Source organism: Centroberyx gerrardi, chromosome 8 (genome assembly GCF_048128805.1).
Source record: "Centroberyx gerrardi isolate f3 chromosome 8, fCenGer3.hap1.cur.20231027, whole genome shotgun sequence".
Taxonomy (NCBI): Eukaryota; Metazoa; Chordata; class Actinopteri; order Beryciformes; family Berycidae; genus Centroberyx; species Centroberyx gerrardi.
In genome coordinates, this window is record NC_136004.1 from 29,091,783 (window position 1) to 29,108,754 (window position 16,972).

A 16,972-nucleotide genomic window follows, 5' to 3' on the forward strand; every position below is an offset into this window, starting at 1 on the left:
AAGAGAAATCACATCTTTTTTTGTACGTTTTATGTGTTGCGTTGCTCAGCCTGCTGCCAGATCCATCAGCTTCCATGTGGATTTAAGCAGAGCGGTCACCGTTTCCTCAGATTCTTCACACACGATCACATGATCTGCCATCCTGCATCTCTGCATGACTTCGTCAGGCAGCGAGACAAGTGTGGCAGGAGCAGTGAGAGACGCCTCCCTCTGTTCTGTCTGCTGCTGCGGCTGTGGCAGCTCCGTCTCATCACATCTTTCAAGACGGCTGCGAGGCTTACATGCACTGATGTCTGCAGCCTTGGTGCTGTGCTTTCATCGGGATTTTATTCTTCGTCTATGCAGAACGTTTGTCTCCCCAGTCCCTACCAAAAACAAAAAAAGATGGGGCGGAATGTGAATGATATCTGGAGTTTTGTTTCAGTATTTGGACAGAATATGCTTTGTTGAGATTTTCATGCTGTTTTCACATAATATTGTCTGACAGAAATACACTGCGTTTATACTGCAGCTAATCCAGTTGAGAGCCAAAATGGAAAACCCTATCGGCAACAATACAACTAACCAGTAAAGCGCTCGGATCCAGGATTTAAATAGCAAGAATTAGACCTTAGAATTTAGCAGGAATAACCTAGATCCCTATTAAAATGACTAAATAGCTGACCAGACTAATCCAGCGTTGGATTATTACTGTCCATGTTGGCTAGATCCTTTTTAGAGTCATACAATGTGTGCAATTCAGTTAAGTATAATGGGATAATGGCTGTTTTACACCAGTATGAATCTACTTGCTTGCTCACAGGCTTACATGGCACAGCATCACCACAAGCAATTATGTTTGACATATCAAATTCATGTTCACATATTCCCGGCAGAGAGAGCTTTTGTCGCTACTGGCAGAATGTATAACAATATTGCATCGCTCCAACAGCAAGCAAGGTGTAATAACTATAATTTGAATCATGCTGCACAGATGATTGATAAATAAATATGAAAGCCTACAGACATATGAAAGAAACATTTGCAAATGTTATGATATGTTGATTCTGTTTTGCATTTTCGTCAAATTAATCAAGAGCTTAAATGTCAAACATGGATCAAACATGCATCCCTAAAGAAGAAGACTATGATTATTAGACTAAGATTATGCAAAACTATTTAATTTTCTGAGGTTGAGGTTACAAATATAAAACATGTGAGTATGGACCTTCCTTATTTACTGTTGCTTGTTGTCAAAAAAATTAAATAAAGGAGAGATGGCAGACAATTAAAACCTTTCACTTTAGCCAAGATCAACAAAGCCAGCCAACAAAATGTGACTGATAGAAGCTTGAAGATCCTCAGTGCCACATATAGTGCAAAAACATGTTTGAGAGCTGAAGTGTTAATAAGTCACACCAACATCAGTTCTGTCTATCTGTTGTTTCAGTCAGAGAGGTGATTTCATTTTAGAGGAGGAGGCTGAGAAGAGATGTTGGAAAAAATATTGTAATTTTGTGTCATTTTGGCTGCATTGCTTTGGACTGAATAACCTCACTATTCACACCCAACATACTACACTTCATCCCCAGTTAGTGGTGCAAGGAAACAAAAACAAAAACAAAACTTTTTCTCTTTTTGCACAAAATAACACTGCCACTTTGTTTTGACATTTCTGTCTTGGTCTTACTGTGGCTGTGCTAATGCTTTGATTTAGAGCATGGTGCCACATTTTCACAGCTTGCTGTCCTTGGATTTAGTTTTTGTTTGGAAGTGTCAACAACCAATTTTTTTAAAACGCTTTCTGAGTAAAAGGATTGACCGTGCTGCAGAAAGCACTTGGAAGGAAAATAACCACCAGCATAAATCCTCTATATAGGCACAGATATGCCAGCAGAATAGTGCTGATATGTGATCTTGTTTTTCATTAATTCTCCTAAACGACAGTCATCCAGGCTCATGTTTTTATAATTGAAAGACTCAATGAGGTTCAACAACTCGCAGACAATAAAATTTCCCTTTAACTCGTCCCCCAGGCCGCTGCTGGTGAGAATGAAATGAATGTCTGAGTCAAACAGCGCGGTTAAATACGGGTCAGGAATTAATTCAGACAGGAGGGCAGAGTCAAGCACCGCACAGGTCTCTCCCTCACTTCAGTCCATTTTTGAAGCAACATTGGACTGTAATAGATAGTATTAAAGTAATAATCTGTGACATTTTCATAGAAATATATGTCTGTTTTGCCACTCTCTTACATTAACTTATTACACTTTAAAACTTAGGCATTTAGCAGAGAAACTTTAAGAAATGTGAACCTTCCTCAAGCATCAACAGGGTAAGAAGCCGCATAATGCAAAGTGCCGTGAGAACAAAAAGTGCCACAACATTCAACAAGAAAGTAAAAACGTCATTCATATCATGTTACCACCAGTGTTTTTAATTGGATGCGAGCAGCTGCTGGGAGCCAGTGGAGTGAGATTATGAGGGGAGTTATGTGGGAGAATTTAAGGAGGTTGAAGACTAATTTAACACAATAGTGATTCAATCTATATCCAGTTCATTAAAGCTTTTCCATTGTCTGTTCTAAACCCCCGGTGTCTGGTAGGTCTTTCCTGGGTAAAGATCGTCAGGAAGTGATGCGTTTTATGTTTCCGGTTTGTTTGGAATAACTAGAAGAAGAACTGGGTAGTTAGCATGAGCAGCAATAGCCACCACGGCTGAACAGACAAAGAAAAGAGAAACTCAAACTGCATCAACAGAAAATCCAAGCTCCGCCCACACTGTTTGATTGACAGGTGATCTGAGCAGAAACACCACAGCGATGAGCGCTGAGCAACAAAGATGGAGACAAAATAAGACTCACAAGTAAAACAGTTTCTCGAGAATTAGGGGAGACCAGGGATTGTTATAACATGGGGTTAGTTGTACCACTACCGGTCACATGATCACTACTGTACACACCCACTTCCTTCCTGATCTCACATGTGCAGTTTCATGGCTGTGGAAGCAAAGCTGCACATTTTACAGCCAAAGAACCGATTTTGAGGTAAGAAAGTAATTTTTTGGACCAAGTTTATATTTTGATTTTGATATTAGCACTGATAGCGTTGAAGTTAAAATGATAGAACTTGTATTAGATTAAACAGCAGTCTTTCAAGTACAACGTGATGCATTCCATCCATGCTAATCTCAAACCACCATTCTACAACAGCTAAAAATATAATGGCTGACAGGGGTGGGGGCAGTTGTAACACTGTTGATAAAAGTGTTACTGTGACTCATTTATTGAACAGTTATGTGATGGAACACCACATTTCAAGTTAATTAAGTTTGAATTTACTTAAGATTTAAGTCTATTTAATTGAGAGTTAATTTCGTTCAAAAGACAACCTATATGTGCAGTTAAGAGATGTTAAAATGGTTCAGTTCAAAAGGATCAGCATAGTCAAAGACACACACACACACACACACACACACACACACACACACTGACTGTCACTTTGTTCTTTAATGTCACACATTCTTCATTAGAGCTGTCAATCTTTGCTACTTTCCTCTTGTTGTTACAATTTACCCCAGCTAGTGTTACAACTTTGTAACATTGTTGTAACAATGGAACTCCTTGTATTTAACATCAATTCATGAAGTCTGTGATATTATAATAGTGGTTGAAGTGACTGCTTTTTGTAGTAGATAAATGCGTGTACTTTGTGTCAAAATTTGAGAGATTAACTCCAAAACTCTCAGAGTTATAGGTGCTGAGACAAAATGTGTTGTTACAACCCTACCACTTGAAACTTTTTGTTATGCGTTTGTGTCCAAGAACAGAGATTAATTATCTAGTTTTGTTTTCTCTCTTAGAACAACATCCACTAACACTCTTGAGGAGATGATTGCTATAAATTAATATTGCAGCAATAAAATTCACACATAACTGGAATAATATATCAATTACTATATAGAGACAGTGGAGAAGGCAGTAATTGTGCAGCAGAGAAGACATCGGTGTAGTTAATCATATCATTTATTGCTATGTGCTCCCCATTACAACAAACAGCATCAGTAGTGTACACTTCAATCTACACAAATACATAGAAAAGCAAGTAGAGAAGAGAATGACTGACAGTCACGACAATCTTAATGCTTAAAGGCACGGATAGCACAGGGGCGTCGATACAGTACATGGAGTATCCTATGCAGTAATATCTGTCTGAGGCTCAGGGATTGTCAATGTATCTACAACTATCCTATTAATCATTACAAGCTCTGTATAACATTAGCAGCAATGTTTTATAGGCAGCAAGTAAAGAACTGGGGAGGAAACTGTAAAATGGTTAGACAATACTGACAACTACAAACAGCATCAAGAAAAAAAAACAACAAAAAACTTTACTGGTTTACTGGTGCTACACTATTCATGTTTTATTGATTAAAATAAAGCATTTGTCTGGTCAGTATAGGTCGCTGCGGTGTAACAGCTCTGTTCAGGACTTCTACAAAACAGCTGTGAAAAGACAGCTTTCTGACAAAAGCAAAACATCTCAAAATTGAGCATGTATATTTACATCTAATTGTTTGCAAAAAACAATGTCATTTCTATTCTATCTTCTTTTTTTTTAAAGTAGCAATCCATTTGAAATTGAAAGTGTGGATGAAAAAAAAAGGTTGCCATAAAGGTTATGAGTTTTCAATGGTTCTTCTGTCGCACCTTAATGACCAGCCGGCACTGCAAACACAAAGCAGAACCTTTTTTACTTTCAATAAATATTTATGTACTCAATGCTATATACAAGTACTATACATTGGCACACAGGAAGTGAGTGTGATTAGTTGCGAGCTATTACTTTGCTGAAACACAAAACTGTGTCTTTGCTATTGCAGTCAGATGCATGGTGGTTGTGAGAAAATCCTTTTTTCAATAAATAGCTTCCTCTCTCCTGAACGTTCTTCCACCGTAAAAAAAAAAAAAAAAAAAAAAAAAAAAAAAAAAAAAGCCATTTAGAAAATACTTTGGAAAAACATCTTCCACATACAGTAAAACTCTTTTGAAAGTCCAGCTTCATGTGCTTACCATGAGGCTTTGCTACTGGCAGCACAAAGCATACAGTAGAGCCTTGTTTAATTAAACCTCAGACTGAATGCGGATGGGTGTAATGAGAAAAATACAGTGAAAATATGAGCTTGAATGCTTGATGTATGCCATTAAAGTATCCTGCGTATTAACCAGCAAACAGCATTTCAGGATGAATGTGCTTGCATCTGTCATGGTCATATAATTATGTGAAATTTCAATACAGTGTTGAGAAGATTTCAATTAGCCTCCTTTCTTGTGGGTTTCAGCTAAACAAGGTTCTACTGTATACAACATTTGGAGAACACTTTACAAATGTGTTCCCTACTCAGTTCCCTTCTTTGGCTTGACAATTTCAACCTTCCTAAGCAAGAACATTCATAAATAGGAGGGGAAACAGCGGGTCGAAAAGGTCAATGGCTAGCACCACTCAGACTCAGTCTGATTTAGAAAAGGTTAAAGGCCGGGGTGAAGTGGATTGGAGTGTCTTATGTAAAATATCAATCTGCATTCAGGCACACTATGGGCTTTCAGCACTGCCACACAAAACCTTAAACAAACATTTAGAGTGGGATTACGCACCATTCATGTGATGTACACACAGCCAACATGGCTATAGAAAGGTTTACCTGTCGTTCTGATTTATGAACTGGGTGTTGAAGGTTGAAAGTATCCTCAGCTTGCCTTCTTAAAATAATACTGATATTTTTTCATGTACAGTATTTACAGGAACCTTTATAAATATCTATTTCCATAGAAACTGTAGAGCGCCAGTAAACAAACAAACATTGCTGGATATAAAAATTCTATACAACTAGAACCATTTTCCCAATGGTTTTTACTGTTATATCTCTGGCCTCATTCCATATGCACTTAAAGTGAGGTGTTTGATTCCTATATGCAAAAGCCACACACAGTGAATCCAGTATTTGGACAGTTGAAGTTGAATTTTTTTTGTTTTGTTTTTTTACATTTTGGCTTCATACTTTTATATTTTTTTATTTCGGCTTCATACTTTTATTATTTTTGATGACAATTGACACAGTTGGTGAGGTTAAAACGTACATTGTCAGTTTAAATTTGAGGGGATTTTCAGCTGTATCAGATGATCCGTTTAAGAACTACATAACTTTTTGTTCGGAAAGTTTTATTGGTTCCCAGATATGTCAGTCAAATAAGTGTAGGCAGCGTCATTAAGTTGCTAAGCGCCTGGGATTCACCTGACAACACGGCGAAGGTAAATACTGATGCCAAAGCTGCATTGGTTGTTACGTCTACTGTATGGATGATGTTTTCCATGTTGTAAAGTGCCATTTATTTTCAAGTTCTGCCCGCACAGTTTACGTATGTTTTCACAAACTGAATCAGCTGTGACGTTCGCACCTGGGGCGCGTTCAACAGCCCCAACACGCAGCAACCAGGAAGTTTAAAAAGAAAAGGTAGTGCGTTGAACGTCCTGTTGCAAAGCGTTTGTTACAGGTTGTTATTGGCTGAAACGGTGATTCTGTGCGTCCTCCTCGAAGAATTCTCGTAGCCAATTGCACGGCCGCGTGACCGGCGTTTGTCCGTAGCCAATGAAAATACAGAATCACCCCGAACGAGATCAAACCATCAAACTGTAGGATCAAACGAACCTCAATGCCGTTGGAAGCAAACGTTTTGCACCGTCACAAAACGGTGCAAGGTTTGAACGTGGCCCCTGTTGTGACATTTTCTCTCTCTCGACATCGGCTGAGCGGTTGCCGCGGTAACCGCTGAACACATTGTAGACAGCAGGGGGTCGAATCGCCGAACGATAAGACGAATCGGAAAGGAAACGCTCCAATATCAGCAGCGCCCGCGTCCTCAGTGTGACGCTGTCGCTGTAGGCAACTTCAAAGGAAATCGCCAGACTGTTTGGCACAAAGAGTCAAAGCGTCTGGTTAGGACCGGAACTTCAGACATGAGATATTAACAATCTGGACTCACACAGGAATCCAGAAATTATTGCATAGGAAGAATATTTGACTACAAACCCAGAAAATGAAGACTTTTGCATCCTAATCTGTCTTTTGGTACTTTTGTTTCCCTAGAAACGGCAGACCATGAACGACAAAGGATGTAGATCTTTAGTTCTTCATCTGATACGGCTGAAAATTCCCTCAAATTGAAACCGACCATGTGCCCTTTAACTTCATAATCATTATATCATTTCATTTTCTAAATAATACAAGTATGAAGGCAAAACAAAAAAGTGTGTTTCTGTCCAAATACTGAGGGAGCTCACTGTGGGATGACAAAGTGTTATTTAAAGTCAATGGCAGGGAAAGGGGAAGGGAGGCTCTAAAAACAAAGTGAACCAGCACTTTTCTCTTTCTCTCTCTGTCTCTCTCTGTGTTTCTCCCTCTCTCTCTCTCTCTCTCTCTCTCTTTCTCTCTCTCTCTCTCTCTCCCTGTGGTGTTATGAGGTGAGAAGACTCAGGGTGAAGCTGGATATCTACTGTACATTAGAGTCCTGAAGGGGAAGGGTGTCACTTTCATCTCTCCACCTCAGAATACGCTGTGGGCCACCTACTCTCTGTCAAGCCGCCTGACCTTTGACCCTCAGTAGAATCTGCCTGCCTGTCAGGCCAGACTGCCAGGGCCGACGGTGCCATGGCGGGCAGCTTCCTGCCCCCATGAAGCACCTGCTGCGGAACCCGCCTTGGTGCGTTACCGGTCTTCGAAGGGTTTTTCTTGAGCGGAGCGGGGGTGGCGGCGGGTTTCGCGGCCCCTCTGCCGGAGCCTTGTTTACCGCCGCGGGTGGCGTTGGCCACTATCGACGCCGTTAAAGTCTCTAGGAGCTGGGAGGCCGACCCGAAGCGGACCTGCTCTTCTGCCTCGGCCGCTTCGGAGAACAGAGACAGAGCGCCGCGCTTGCCGCAGGAGTCGCAGCACAGCTTGTTGTAGCCTGGAATAGAGCAGTATCGCGCCAGGACCTCCATTTGGCAGAAGATGGATTTGTCTCCGTTACACGGCTCATCTGAAAGTCAAAGAACAGCGAGAATGAGCTCAGTGCGTCTCTCACAAAGCAGTGAAATGCGATGCGAGGTGGCCTTGGAGAGAGATCAAAAGGGCTTCACTCACACTGAATACACTACAGATCACTGAAGTCTCAATTTCAGCCTATACTGACAGCTCAGTGCGTATGCCATGCGGGAAACTGCATTGCTTTTTTCAATTTCATTCATAACAATAGATCTTCCCTGATCAAAGGCTGTGTATGGGGAATGTACACTGAAAGTACAAAATCTGAAAATCTCATCTTCATATTGATCTCAATTGTCTCAAAGCTGCTTCTGTTTTATCTACACCTCCTCCTTTGTGATTGGTATAGATTTAGCAAGGGAAAACAATCAATCAATCAATCATGTAATCAGTGTACTTCATTAAAACAGTACATCTCCCAAATATTTTGTACACTTCATTAATATCCACAACAGTGGCGTTCCCTCCCATATCGATGTGCTTTTTCATTCCTCTCATCATATTTGGTGAACGTCTCTTGGGAACCGTTTCAGTAAAATTGTATTGCAGCCACATACAGATCAATACATGTATATGCGCTCTCCTACTTAAGGGAGAGTGTGTTATTTGTGTTTCCATGGCAGTTTATACCTGTATCCCAACTGCAAATATTAACATGACATTTCTGTTTTATTGAAAGAGCCCAAGACACCAATACTCTATCCCACAGTAATACTAGAAGCTACATTTTATTCATGTTGGGAAAGATTGTGGAAGAATTATGTATGTATGTTAGGTTTATTGTAGGAAGTATTATGGCACATGTGCTATTTCACCTTTTAGAGTTTAGAGTCCAAAAGAAATGAATAACCACCAGTTTAGGTAAGAATTCTATATTAAAACCTAAGATCAGTAAAAGCGAAAGCATAGTTTAAAGCCATGTTATGTTTTTGGATGATAAAATCTTTCATACAGTCATCATTTGGAAATGCTTGGAACATATTTATGAAGAATTTCAATCTAAAACAAAAAAAAGCTGTTGATGTAAAGGAAACTAATGTTGAGACTAACAGGCTGTGTGGTTTGTTGCTGCACTGGTTCAGTCTGTTTGGGATAATGTTCATATTTTCTAGTTTGCTTGAGTTCTCTGACTGAAAAGTTTTGAATAGTTTAATTTAGTGGATAAGATATTTATAGTGGAGTTGGGGCAGCTGAGTAAGGCATTGCAGTAATCAATTCTGGAAGTAAAAAAGTAAGAGAGGAAATGAGCAATCCTAAATATATTACTAAGGTAAAAAAGTACATGGACAGTGATGCATTTTCTGTTTTAGCTGCCTAGTCTATCCATGGTCTATCCATAGCAGGATGCCAATGATTTCTTGACAATCTGGACAGATTAACATTGTAAAATTATTTGTGGAATGTTGATGGGCATATACAGAAGTTTAACTGTTCATCCAATATAAATTAATACTTTCTCCTTAGAGCATACAGTCTGTTCTTTAAAGTCATAGTCATTGTGTCATTGCCAGAGCTGGGGACTTGAGTCACATGACCTGGACTTGAGTCACAATTTTAATTGCTTGAGACTTGACTGGACTTGGGTTCTGGTGACTTGGGACTCGACTTTGACTTGTGCTTTGATGACTTGAAAAGGTTTCTAAAGTGTTGACTTGAGATCTTGTGTTTGTGTAAATGACTCAGATTGAAAGTGATGAGATGTTCCAGCAGACGACTGAATTTAAATTCTGTTTTCTGAATTTGTATGGAATGATTGAATTTATTGAAGTTGAAACTGATTATAGAAATCAAACTCATGATGCTCTTACCAAGTTTTTATCCTATTAAAACCAAATTGCATTGAAAAGTCCTAGATGTTTAGTTTTCTTTAAGATATTAAAATGATACTGGACTCTTCATTTGCTCTGACTTGACTCAGTGTTCTACATTTAGACTTGAGACTTGAGCCTCAAGACTTGTGCCTGACTTGGGACTCGAGCAAAGTTGACACACTTCTGGTCTTTGCATATCCAAAGTAATTAGAACCAACAAGCAATAAGAGCCAAAAACAAAAAAAGCTCCCTTTCTGAATACAATTTAGCTCATATTTCTGTCCATCATGTCTGTTTTGGTAGACCGGTTTGGATGATTAAGGTTTGGATAAACATATGTGTAAAACTGTACATGTGGATAAATGGACATGCTCACCATGGCAGAGTCCTGGTCTGCATGGTCTTATGGCTTCAGGTTTCTCTCCGTTGCACTGATCTCCAATCCGGCAAGTGACCAGCCGCCTCTCCATGCCCTCTCCACAGGTCACCGAGCACTGTGGGAAAACACAAATAGAAACTCTCACTCACACACAGCAGAGAACATATACTTCTGAGGACAAAAAAAGAGTTAAAATGAGTGGAAGCAGGACGCACAGGGGAAAAAAAACGAACTGTAAGCTGGCAGGTAAGCTGGCCAACTTCACCCTCCATCAACTAAAGCTCTCTTCACACAGCTGACCTGGTATCAGTATGGAGCAGGGATGAATACAAGCATGACTAGTTTCTGCTGATGCTGTTTTATCCCTTTCACACAGCATTTCGCCGTGAAAGCGCACAGGGAAATCTGCAGGAATGTGTGTATCTCTTATGACAAAAACATTCGTCTCCCGGATAACTGCAACCTTGGTTCAGTTTATTTTTTAGTTACAATGGCACTGGCGTTGCTTTACCTTTACTTTGCATTTACTTTGCACCAGCTTTACTTCACACAGCAGATTTACAATGTCTGGATGATTTTGTTTGAAAAGTGGGTCAGAGTTTTTACCCGTATCATCTTTACACAGAATATGAAGCTGGATCAGAGCCTCTGATTTCAGTCCAAATGCTCTGTAAAGTTGCCATAAAATGATGTAAAACGTCTGAGGCTCGATCAGACTCGCAATAATAATCTAATTCACAACCATGACTGAGACCAAATGTGGGTGTGAATTAATCCATAATTGCATATAGGAAATGATAATGCTTACATAAAACCTTGAACCTTGACCAAGTGCGCATTTCACATAAACTAAAGTTGTGTGTGTCTTGTATAAGACTAAATGAAGAGATGGCAAGAGATAAAACAGTATAGAGAGAAAAGATAGATCACAAAAAATTAAAGGAAAATCTTAAAATGTCTAGAAAAAAAAAATTCCCCAAAACCCCCTTAAAACATTTTCCATTTTCAAAAATCTGAAACCTACTCGGACAAAATGATTGCTGCATAGTATCGGATTATTAAAGTTCTTAGCCATCTTGAGCCATTCACTTAAAAACAGAAAAAAAAAGAGAGAGAGAGAGCGTTCCAGGGGGTCCCGAGCAAATTAGTGAATTGTTAAACTTCAGAGAGAATGTAGAAGAATGGCTATTTCGGTCATAGTTTCACTGCTATTTCTCTACCTACAACAAAATCATATCTAATGATCCAAATATTCTCTGATTTGAGTTTGAGAGACAAAATCTTATCAAATGGGGGTCTGTAGCCATTAGGAGTCCTTGATATGAAAAAGGTTGAGAATCACTGTGTTACGCCACCTGCACCCCCCTCTAATAAACTCTTGAGACAGATGGATAGAGCGGATACTGAACCTCTGACCACGGGCCGGTCCTCCACTGGGCGGGGCAGGGAACTCTGTTGCACGGCCGCCGGCTCTCTGGTTTCTCTCCGTTGCAGTACTTGCTGTGGACGGAGCGGTTGGTGCCGTCGTGGAGGAAGTGGACGCAGCGCACGGTCCGGATCTGGAAGCCCAGGCTGCCGCACGTTTTGGGACAATGCTCCCACTCCTCCGAGATCCACCTGGACAGATCAACACGAGGAGAGATTACTCCTTAGCTTCTCTTGTAAGGAGAGAAAGGAACACACTTAGGGGAATCTGTGGTGAGAGAAGAAGGTCCAAGGTGTAGAAAGATAATAAAAAAAACAAGAAACTTCATATGAGTTTGCTTTACTTTGTGTATTTGTTATTTGGCTTGGCTTGGACTTTTGGATTCATTACACTTTTAATACTTCAGTGAATTTCAGAGGCTACGCTTTCACATCATCAAGCCTTTGCTTAAAGGGAAAGTTTACTCTAATTTGAACATTTAACATGTTTCCCTCCTTAGCAATCAACTGACAGTGACAAGATCAATTGCTTGATACTGCTGGCTACTTGGGAAGAAACTGACTGTAAAACAACTTAGAGCCGACAATGTATGTTGGATTCACATTGCTTACAAATTAAGAAAACATTTTTAATTTCAAATTTGGGTTGTCCTGCTAGTCATATCATGCAATAACTCCCTGGAAACATGCATTATTAATACACTTTTATTATAGCTGTAATTACTAATTACTGAAACTCCAGTAAAGAGATTATCAGAGCAATTTTTAATAAAGATCTCAGTGTGGTTATTGGTTATTTGGTGCCACCTGAGTTTGAATGGCACTGTTGTCACGTAGTTGTCAGCAGGGGCATCAAGAGGTCAGCTAATCAATTTGAGAGTGAGAAATGTCTTCAGTCTAACAGAATAAACAAAGCCTGTCTAGGGCAAAGGTGGTGCTACAGTTTATTATAGAGAAAATCATGGATGGGTTTTGCGAGAATGGCATAAAAGCCATGTTTCTGCCAAGGACAATCCCACAATGTACTCTGTTAAAACATTTAATCATCTTTCACTTTTCAAAATCTCCAGCACATGGAACATGTTTTGTGTCCTCCCCGTCTCCTGGCGCCCTCTCACCTCTCAGATCAAGTGTTTGGAGAGTTTACTTCAAACAGCTTTCTTGCCTCTGAGCAAGTAAGTTGGCACTTTCCAAAATCTACAGCTTACTGCAGCTTATTTATTAAAAGAAAACCGAAACTGAGGATGTCTTATTTTGTATGACCCATAGGATCCATTCACATCATAAAACCATTTAAAACTCTGGAAGAAAAACGCTGTATGATTACATTTTTTCCCATTCTCATTCACTTGCTAAAAATGTTACGGACTACAATCTGCACTCTGTATCTGTACATTAGACCGTGTTTGTTAGACTCCACCAAAATCCATCTGATAATAGTCACAGTTTTATCTCTGCTGTTATCCTTCCTCTGTACATCTGATCGCAGGAACAGAGAACAGTAATGCGATACCAGATTGATCCCCGTAGAGAAATTGTCTTTTGTTTCCTTCCTTCTATAACATTTCAGATGACTCAGCAGGAAGACATTTATCTGTATGATAATTCCTCCTATAGACATAACATTGAGAACTTTGCAGCTACTGTGACAACAATTACCAACATATCAATGTGACTAAAGCCCCAGGAGCAATAGGAGGCGACATACTGCAAAAAATCTCCATCTTAAGAAGTCATTTAGTCTATTATTGAGTCCTAAAATCGTTTTAGGAATCGTTTTTCTTAAAATAAATGAAAAACGTTGCTAATGGCGTTCGATAATTTCACTTTTTTCCAATGCAAATCAAATTGTTTCCAAACTCTATAGAATCAAGAGTCATTTTCTTGATAGCAGTGCAGAGATCTGCCTTATTCTGACTTGTTTCAACATACTGACGCTCATTTCTAGAAAATTCCTGAAACAAGTGAAGCTGCATTAGAAACAAGTGGAGTTATCTCTCCTCACTGCAGAATTTTTTCCTTATAAAAAAATATGATTTGAAGGTTCAATATGAGACTAAATGACTTGCAGAAATTGTATAAGACAGAATGAGCCGAACTGGAGCAGAACACATACAGACTCTAGTGTTTTGCAGATTGATTTGTAGATACCTCATTTATGCATAGGCAAAAAAAACATCAATGAATAAGACATCAAAAAAGTTTGAAAAATATATGAAAATAGGAAGATAAATAAATAAACACTCCACTGTTACCATATCATTAAATAAAAAGCTTAAAATTATTGAGTGAAACAGTCTGTTTTAGTTTCAGCAATTCCTGCAACCTGTTCCACTTAAAACTAAAAGCTTATTTCCCAAGTTCAGTGTTAATGGAGAGTTTCAACAGTCAGACATTCCTGCGCATGTGTCTTATAAGAGATAGATTTGGGCTTTAAAGGGATAGCCAACTAAAATATGCAATTTCTCATTAAAATGTTTTTTTTTTTTTAAGTCATTGTTGGGTGTAAAAAACAATACGAAACTGCAAGAATCTGAAGTCGTTTCTACGCTGAGAAAAGCCTAAGGATTAAAAACTACTTTCACACGTCAGAGTGGGGAAATCCAATCAGAACACGACCTCAACACGCCGCTCTCTCTCCAGTCTAGAGTGAAGCTCGCTCGACCAAGGTTTGTAGCAATGTGTGTTTTTAGCTGCAACGGCTAATCTATGCAGATAAAAAATATTTTTGCTGGTGAATATTTTAGTTACTAGACTGAGCTAGCAGAGTGGTGTTTTGTGTAAAAGGTTTGTAATTTATCAAGTTTGGCTGCTAAGGAGCCGCCGCTCTCTCTCTCTTTCTCTCTCCAGTGTAGAGTGAAGCTCGCTCGCCCAGCAGCTCTCTCTGTATCACTATAGAAAATGCAGCAGCCAAAAGCTCCATTTTATTACAGTTATTGAATGTTAGGAACGCTCAAATCTTAGTGGATGATGAACATAGAACTCAAAGAGTGATACTAAATAAGAAAAATAACATTTCTAACTGGGTTGACTGTCCCTTTAAACCAGATGTAAGATATGAAGGTCACTTATTCAGCCGTGCATTGAAAACAAAGAGCTGTTTCCCACATCCACCATGACAGATCACATGCAGAACACACAGGGAAACAGTTAACCTGTGTGGTCAGTGATCCACTGATTCTACCTACAGGCTCCACAGAGTGTTTATACAGTTCTTCTTGCAGGGCTTTAATTGGGCGGTTTGATTGCCCCCATTTTCTCATTTGTCAAACAGCAGGCTCCACACAAAGCACTAACCACATCCACTTGTGTTCGTGGTTAGCGTTACAATGGAAACAATTCAGGGAGAGCACAGATAGCAAATGCCTGTCTTTGTTAAGATTTTAAAAGCTTATTGCAGATAGTTCCACTCATACACACTCAAACATACTCCCAAAATAACCCACACCTGCATGTTTTATTGGATTTTTATTTCAGTTTATTTTATTTCACTATCTATTTGAATGGTTGTTCCAGAAATCTTTTTCAACCGTCTTGTCAACAAACCTTGGTAATTTGTAGATAAAGATCAATATTTGTGGAGTGACAATCATATCTAGATTGGTGAGACGGCAACTAATATGCTATTGTTAAATGGAAAAAATAGTTGCATTTCAGGCTTTTTTTGCAGCGCTGCAAAGAATATAGCACTGACTTCAGGAACACACACAAACGGCTTCGACTACACAATTCATTAACTCTGGACAGAAATTACTGATATACTGAATTATGCATGTTTGCTGAACACAAAGCCTGAACACTCTGAATGCAGAGAGACCGCTTACACAAGTCGAGTCTCACCACTCAGCAAAGCAGAGGGCCGCAATCCTGCTGACGCCTCCGCCGCATAGACCAACAAATCCTTGTTCAAAATGGCTCGGTACTCTTCACCGCAAAACTAAACGTATCACTAAACTCACTGGCACAGCACCTCTTTGCCAAGGCCCACTTTCATTTGTGCCTTAACTCCCCCAAATGTGGACTTTGAATTGGAGCGGGTGGACACAGAGTGCTGAATGATGCTGTAACATTCATTCCAGCCATGTTCTGAGCGGACACATCTCAATACAACGGGAATCAATTACTTAACATCAGTGTTCACTTAAGGCCATTAGAAAATGAGTACAATTTCCTTTCACTGACTCTCAATGCGGTTAATGTATGTGGAGAGATGAGGGACGAGGAGCGCTGATATTCAACGCTGGATGATGAGAGGTCAAGTCTAGCTAATGGAGAAGTCTTTGAACATACAATAAGAAGCATGAGGACTCATAAGGTCCTTTTAACACAGGAGGACTGAACAGACAACAGGTGTTTTTTAAAGGTTTTGTTTTCGAACTTGTAAGAGTCCGCTGTCTAGTCGCCGTCAGGTGAAACCTCATAACTCCAATTGTGGTGATTTTCATGTTTTAAGGACTCCTCTATGGGTTGAGAAAGTTCTCCGACCCTTGGGTTTTCAAAACCAATTAGATAAGCTCAAAAATGCATGGTAGTCAAGCTGAACACAAGGCTGCTTTTCTTCGTTCCTGAAAAGCGGACATTTTGGAGATAGAAGGTTTTCACCCGACAACAGCGATATGACATTTAGAAGAAGATGAAGTAAACAAACGATATTTTTCACTAAGGCTGACAAACCCGTCTAAATTTCTTTAGTTCTGCTGGCTTCTCTAAAAGCAAAGTATTTGGCTCACACAGTTTCTTTGACAGTTCAAACATGTTGTGAGAAAGTGTTTCTCAGTGAGCTGTCTAGCTGTTAGGGAGGATTACACCGCTCTTTTGTATGGATTTGTTGATTCACTTTAATTACTGTTATACCCACGCAAATGGTAGGCTATGTTTCTGCATTTTCTGCAGCGAAGTGAGTAAGAATCAACTTTATTACTCCTATTTTTCTATCCATGATTCTTTTAAGTTATGCACACCTTGAAGTAATGTGACGGGTTTGGATGAGGTGTAATTCTTTAACACTCAGATATAGGGATATTTAAAAAAACAGGATTAGTCCGTTTCAGAACTTGAATTTATAGGTTGGAACGTTTGAACCGAAACAAAAAAACAAAACAAAAACAAAAAATACGGTTGTAAATTGAAATGACACCATTTCAAAGTTGAATGCATATGGCACGACACCACATAATGATGCTTGACTGTTGTTATATGAATACAAATTTTAATCCAACAGTCAAAAAAGTAACCTCAGCACAGAGGGATACAAGCGGAGAAATATTTCACTCTCAGATCGATAAGACAGAATTGTTTTCTT

The 16,972-nt window shown here is 39.4% G+C and overlaps 1 protein-coding gene across 1 annotated transcript in view; it reads right to left on the reverse strand.

Moving 5' to 3' along the window:
- Positions 1–7,565: 7,565 nt before the first annotated feature.
- Positions 7,566–16,972, reverse strand: part of adamts3 (ADAM metallopeptidase with thrombospondin type 1 motif, 3) — a 134,446-nt gene continuing 125,039 nt past the window's right edge. The window contains exons 21-23 of the mRNA XM_071917785.2: positions 11,655–11,862; positions 10,219–10,360; positions 7,566–8,050 (exon numbers count right to left, since the gene is read on the reverse strand). Of these exons, the coding sequence (XP_071773886.1) occupies positions 7,566–8,050; positions 10,219–10,360; positions 11,655–11,862 (835 nt within the window). The remainder of the gene's footprint in view (positions 8,051–10,218; positions 10,361–11,654; positions 11,863–16,972) is intronic.